This window comes from Austrofundulus limnaeus, unplaced genomic scaffold (assembly GCF_001266775.1).
Source record: "Austrofundulus limnaeus strain Quisiro unplaced genomic scaffold, Austrofundulus_limnaeus-1.0 Scaffold129, whole genome shotgun sequence".
NCBI lineage: Eukaryota > Metazoa > Chordata > Actinopteri > Cyprinodontiformes > Rivulidae > Austrofundulus > Austrofundulus limnaeus.
In genome coordinates this window covers 211,615-217,814 of record NW_013952531.1, presented here as the reverse complement: position 1 = coordinate 217,814, position 6,200 = coordinate 211,615, and the positions used below count along the sequence as shown (strand labels likewise).

Genomic DNA, 6,200 nt, shown 5'->3' with positions numbered 1-6,200 from the left:
AAAAATCTCCGGTCGGGCCGCAATGCATTATGGGATATGTTGGGCCGGGAAGGATCCATCAGACCTGTCCTTCGATTCGGGCCAAAGGAAGGACGTATTTGTCGGCCATATTGGAGGAGTCTTCGATTTTGGACGGCCTTCGTCGCGGCGCTGTGACATATGCGGACGATGAATTCGACCTTCGGAGGACCTGACCTGTTGTTTTGGACACAGCCTATATTTTGCTAATGGCCAGTTAAAATCTAAAAGTAGCAAAAAGCTAGCTAAATTTATCAAAACAACAGCTAAAATATCAAAAGACTAGAAACTAAAATGAATGTTGTGTTTTTTTTTAACTGTGACTCTTTTGTGTAGTTTGTGCCTGGGTCCTAGGGTTGGGCAATATTGGCAAAAAGAATTAATCACGATTAATTGTGATATTTAGCCGATAACGATTAATTTGATGATTAATCCCTCAGAGTCCCTGCACACCCTTAAATCCTGGTCACATGACCAGTTTATAGGGAGAAAATTAGCTCTTCGTAGAAATCTGTTCTAAATTGTGTCAAAATTACAGACTTCAGGCTGTACATCAAACTTTAAATTGTGTTGATGGATAAATAAATGACACAAATTTCTTAAATGTTGGTCATATTTGAATCAGAGGAGCACCAATCAGTCTGTCTGGTGYCATTAATRGTATTYATRGTRAAGTGKCAAAAATTCATTGATTAATGTTTTTCTGACGATTAATTGCGGATGATACGATTATGCCCAACCCTACTGGGTCCCTGCTGAAAATGAGATCTACATTTAAATGTGGTTTTTAACCTGGTTTACTGAAGGAAAATGAAAAGAAAACTGTGAGCAGAGTTAGCCTCACCTTCAGACTACTGCACTGCTGTGCCGCAGCATCCCCGAAAGCTTTTAATTCCCTCAACAGCTCTGTGGAAACGCCCTAAAATGTACAAAATTAAAGAAGAATGGGGATTTAGAGGCTGTTTGTCTGAAAACAAAAAGGCGATTCCAGAGAATAAATTGTTTTCATGTTGATCTTTTATCTTTTTCATTTGCAGTTCCAGCATGTCTGATTTTTATAACGTTGAGTGAAATAAAGAAACCTACCATGACTTCTTTCCTTTCCTCTTCTCTGTCTCGTGCTGCATCACCGCTGGCTTTTCCTGAAACTAACATATAAAGAGCACTTTATTACATCAATAACGTGGCGAACAAATCAAAAATGTAAAGTTTGTTTTTGTTACCTGGGTCTACTTTGGCTGAAACGAGAAGAACGTGACAGTCGTGCAGGTTTTTCTTCATCTCTACATTCTTGTTTTGAAGCTCGTTGATTTGGAGCTTCAGTTCAGCAACTCTTTGCTGCATTAGAATAAAAAAACAAACATTTACAGGAAATAAATCAACACATAAATGTTATTTTTCGTTTCCTCACCTGTGTCTCAAGAAGGTTTTTCTGTAGCTCCTCATTTTGCTCCTTCAGTTCTGCCTGCTGCCCGTGCCTGGTTGAGATCCTACAGGTTCAACGATGGGAGAAATAAAACTAAAGATGCAACAACTTCAGATTAAAGACAGACATCGACCGCCATCTTTGAAGGTTTAAAGTGACATCATCAGAAGCTGAGAAGAAAACGTCGCAGCTGTTTTGGTCAAACCTTGTAAACGATGCCATGAGGGATTTCATGAGAGGTTTTAGCACTCAGAGTACACCATGTGGATGACTATCAGCTACTACCACGCCAGATTTTAGCTCCATGTCTGAAAAACTGACAGCCATACGTGGTTTGGCTAATGTAGCTTAGCTGTAGCATCTTAAATCAGAATACCTCCGTGGTGAACGACCCACCCATTGCTTCATGATATTTTGCTAACAGACAGTTGAGCTAATTTTTAAAAGTCAAGCTCAGCTACCACCACACTAAAACTGAGCTCAAGATCTGTTAAATCAGCTGAATTATAGCCATTTTTGTACTTTTTAAAAGGTCAGCCATGTTGAATTGGGTTGACACCCAGATTTAGCGGATATTTTGCTAACAGACTGACAGTTGTTTAGCTGTGGCGGCCATCTTAGCCCAGAAATTATTAATTTAATACTAAAATATAACCAGCCAACCTTACTTACACACACACACACACACACACACGCACACACACACACACACACGAAGGCCAAAACATTATGACCTTTAGGATAAATGAGTAATTTTCTGTAAAACTTACCCTTTCTGAATTTTAGGAGCAACATTTTTCCTAAAAGACAAAATGAGAATTAAAATTAAGACGACTGTGATTAAAGCCAACAAACATTTTTACATTACATTATTGAAAATAAAAGTTATTTTCCTTAATTCTTGTTTACCTTGGATGATTTTCCTTCAGAGCCTTTATGTTGCCATCAGGTCTGTGGACGGTGTTGGCTGCTGCCGTGTCTTTGGCTTCCTGTTTGGTGACTTGTTTCTTTGCTTCTGTGTGTAAATATGGTGCTGTAAACATCAGGGGATTGTTTTAATAAAATCACATTAGATATAAATCAGAGACAGTGTAAAAACAGAAGATCTGCTCACCTTTCGGAATTTTTGAAGACATTTTTTTTTCTAAACAAAAGAGAAAATACCAACAAAATAAAAGACAGCTTTATAGAAGAATGACAAAGTATTTATATTTTAAATGACGATAGTTTGAAGATGACTGCAGTCACATAATGAAATAAATTAACTTGAAGGTTTTCATCCCTGAGTTCAAATTCATCWGAGATCAAACCGTGAAAATAACAATACTCCATGCTAACAAACACTTTGTATTTTGTTGTACTCATTACTTCATTGTGACTAACATAATTTAGTTCTATACACACTGTTTTGACCAGTAAACATAACTCAATGTTGGTTTTARTTAAAAGTAAAAAAACTGAGTAATAAACACAACGTTCTTTGTAACCGATTCTCCTGAACGCAACACTCACTGCGGCGACATAAAACGGTTCATTGTCTAAGGTTTAACAAAATACATTTAATACAAGTAAAGATGTCAAAAAGAGCAATGTTACATAAAAACACAAACGTGATAACTACCTGTAAATATCCGCAACAAAACAAACAGGAGACTCGTGAACAACCCAACAAATGAACAACAGCGCCTCGAATTTTTAAAAACGGACCGCCCCGCCCTCTAAAACCTTTTCCGGTGAGTCAACAACTTCCGGTTTGCATAAAGTTAAAATTAATTTATAGACTTTATTTAATATATATATATTTACGTTACTGAACAATTTTAATGGGATTTTATTTTAAAATAAATTAATAAATAAAAAGAAACATGTAAAATGTAAACTGTGTAACAGAAACTGTTCAATGCGCATGCGCGCGGGCGGCTGAATTCAAACTGATTAGGTAGAAACTTGAAAACTCGCGCATTAATTTGATMTTTAAGTTGGTATATCTGGTTAAAAAGGAATTTGTAACACGGATGCATCCTTTATAAATAAGAAAGGGTGGATTACCTCATAAACACGACAAGGTTTGTACTGACTGTGTTTTTGAAGTTTGTTTTAGCATTAAGCTAACATTGAAGCTAACGTACGGTTAGCCAGCTGCCTGTCTGGTTTGTGTTGTTAGCATCACGCAGGTAAACTCTTTCTGTAAGAAGAGAAGACAGTTGAAACTCGTTATGTCTGTGAAGATGGGGTTTTAACTTTGAGCGAGGAATGCTAATCTTCAACATATTTATATTATTAGCTTTATTAAAGTAGTTATGCTGATTAGCTGAGGCAGGCTGCACATTATACCTTTAGATTAGCAAGGATAACGATGTGCTTTTAAAAAGGAAATTATATTGTATGATAATCATGTACCAAACCTTAAAATATTAATATATTCAGTAACATTCAACAATATTCTTTTATTATAAGATACAAGGACTGAACAATAAAAGGTCAGAAAGAAATAACAGAAATATTTTTAAAAACTGAGTGAGATGACTTAAAGTTGACTAAACAAAAACTGACTTTCAGGAAACAGTAAAAATATACATACAGTTGGATCAAACGTGAAAAAAGTCAATCAGTGCAAAACAACTTACCATCTTTTTTACTGTTTTTAATTTTCCTAATGTTTACAGTGAAAATGGAGCCTTTGGATCCTGTAAAGAACATGTGAGTAAAAACAACGAGCAGCCTTCTGTTTATTCCAGGAAAAACAAAAATAACTGCATCAGGACAAAAATAACTGCTCGTTTTTGTGTTTCTGTTGCAGTGAAGGAGTCCGACTCTCCAGGCGTCGCATTTCCTCTGTTAGTATTGCAATAAATGTTTAATAAAACCTATTTCTAAATCCCTGAAGTGTATAGTTCATAATATTTTTGTTTCAGATTTTAAAAGCACCACGGAAATCATCTGTGTTTAATGACACGGAGCAAGAGGAAAATCAGGTACATAGATGTTTTTTTGCTGTTTGTTTTGTTTTTATTTATCTTTTTCTGTTCTTAAATAGCTACATCCCGTTCTGCAGGACTATTTTCCTACCATGTCGTCTCTAACGTCCTTCTACCAATACAACCTCTTCTGGACAAGTCCAAACCGTCTCAGTCTGGTCCCTAAGCTCCCAGTCCTTCAGCCTGTGCTGGTCTCTACTCTCCTGTAAACCTGACCTTTCTGACCTTTGCTGCCACCCTGAAACTTCACTCCGTCCTCTCTTCCTCACCTCTTTACCACCCGTCTTGTTTTATTTGACAAAAATAAAAAAAACACTCTTAATGGTTATACATTTTGTTCTTTTAATTATTTTTTAGGTGGAGAGAACAAAACCAGTGGAAAAAAGGAATTCAAGAAGAGTTAGCTTTGCTCCTGCAAATGATGTTCTTGTCTTTGACAAGTGAGTTTGAAAAGTAAAAACAACAGGCACCGCCATCCTAAAATACTCACTCCTACCTAACCTGGGTGTTTTTCCTAACAGAGACGTCAAGAATGCCTCCCCGTCTCCAAGTCCTCTCCAGGAGCTAAAGGCAGCAAGTATGAGAAACAGAAATGTGTGTTTATGAGATGTGATTTTAAATCGATCAGGCTGCATTTTAACTGTATTTCTGTCATTCTGCAGCGGCTGCAGCAACACAGAACCGGTAAGGTGACATGTTCTTTACACTTCTGGTTGAATACCCATGAGGTTGTTTTTGTTTTAACGTCAGTTCTGTTTTCTTACATAAGAGTCCAGGTGGCGGTCACTGATGATAGGAGTCAACAGATCATGGGTAAGAATAATTTTACCATACTCCTTTTCACATTATGTGTAACAGAGTTCCTGTTAATAAATAAAACTGATCTTAGGTATAGAAAACCTGCTGAATGCTCCTTTACATGCCTCTCAACAAAGGAACGTGGTGAGTTATTACTCAGTTGATAGTTTTTACACTCTTCTCGTTACTCATTGAAATGCTTCTAATTGTTTAATTTTCTGTGATGGTTCACTGATACGTTCCTAACGTTCCTCACCAGGTCAGCTTTGACATCGGGGGTGGCTTCGGGGAGAAAACTGTGATGTTTTCCACAGAGGACGCCCTCATGGACTTCACCCACAACCACACCATCAACATCGATGGCCACGCAGAGCTGCTGGGAGACACGTCCCGTCAGAACGTTTTGCTCCCGGGGGAAGGAGGAGAAGATGATGTGCGTCAGTCAGCCTCCTCCTCTGGTGACGGAAACAAGGATTCAGAGCCTCTTTTTGATCTTGATTTCAAAAACTTCCTTGCGAGTCTCTCCAAGCCAAGTAGCTCCGACAGGTTGGCAGTTCCAACCCAACAAAGTCAAAGACAAATGGAGGACAAAGAAAATCAGGTTCCCAGCTCGATGAGTAGCAGCAGGAGCGTGGTGGAACCCCTGAACGTGAAGGTGGACCTGACTGAAGCCCGTACAGAACGCACTCTGAGAGGAGGCGGCCATGATGATGATGATGATGATGATCCTTTTCAGTGTCTGTTTCCCACTCAGGACCTGTACGCCCAGCGGGACAGGTTGTCCTCTCAGGCGAGACGGAAAAGTTCAGGATTGGACACCAAGAAAGGTTCGAAACTTCAAAATTTCTGTTGACTGAAGACCAGAATACTGCAGAACCAGACCAGAATACTGCAGAACCAGACCAGAATACTGCAGAACCAGACCAGAATACTGCAGAACCAGACCAGAATACTGCAGAACCATTCAGAACTTTTGTTTA

At 38.4% G+C, this 6,200-nt stretch overlaps 2 protein-coding genes across 3 annotated transcripts in view; one reads left to right on the top strand and one right to left on the bottom strand.

Moving 5' to 3' along the window:
• The window catches only part of knstrn (kinetochore localized astrin (SPAG5) binding protein), a 5,085-nt gene extending 1,923 nt beyond the window's left edge, over positions 1-3,162 (bottom strand). The window contains exons 1-8 of one of the 2 annotated variants that reach the window (XM_014015405.1): positions 3,066-3,162; positions 2,559-2,588; positions 2,354-2,459; positions 2,215-2,244; positions 1,430-1,508; positions 1,242-1,356; positions 1,105-1,166; positions 863-937 (exon numbers count right to left, since the gene is read on the bottom strand). In XM_014015405.1, the coding sequence (XP_013870859.1) occupies positions 863-937; positions 1,105-1,166; positions 1,242-1,356; positions 1,430-1,508; positions 2,215-2,244; positions 2,354-2,459; positions 2,559-2,580 (489 nt within the window). In that variant the 5' untranslated portion in view covers positions 2,581-2,588; positions 3,066-3,162. Of the gene's footprint in view, positions 1-862; positions 938-1,104; positions 1,167-1,241; positions 1,357-1,429; positions 1,509-2,214; positions 2,245-2,353; positions 2,478-2,558; positions 2,589-3,065 lie in introns of both variants that reach the window. The other variant, XM_014015404.1, reaches the window with a different exon arrangement.
• Positions 3,163-3,364: 202 nt separating this feature from the next.
• Positions 3,365-6,200, top strand: part of knl1 (kinetochore scaffold 1) — a gene marked incomplete in the record, with an annotated part of 13,504 nt that continues 10,668 nt past the window's right edge. The window contains 10 exon segments of the mRNA XM_014015403.1: positions 3,365-3,510; positions 4,111-4,144; positions 4,245-4,281; positions 4,360-4,419; positions 4,780-4,862; positions 4,944-4,999; positions 5,085-5,106; positions 5,192-5,235; positions 5,312-5,364; positions 5,480-6,047. Of these exon segments, the coding sequence (XP_013870857.1) occupies positions 4,116-4,144; positions 4,245-4,281; positions 4,360-4,419; positions 4,780-4,862; positions 4,944-4,999; positions 5,085-5,106; positions 5,192-5,235; positions 5,312-5,364; positions 5,480-6,047 (952 nt within the window).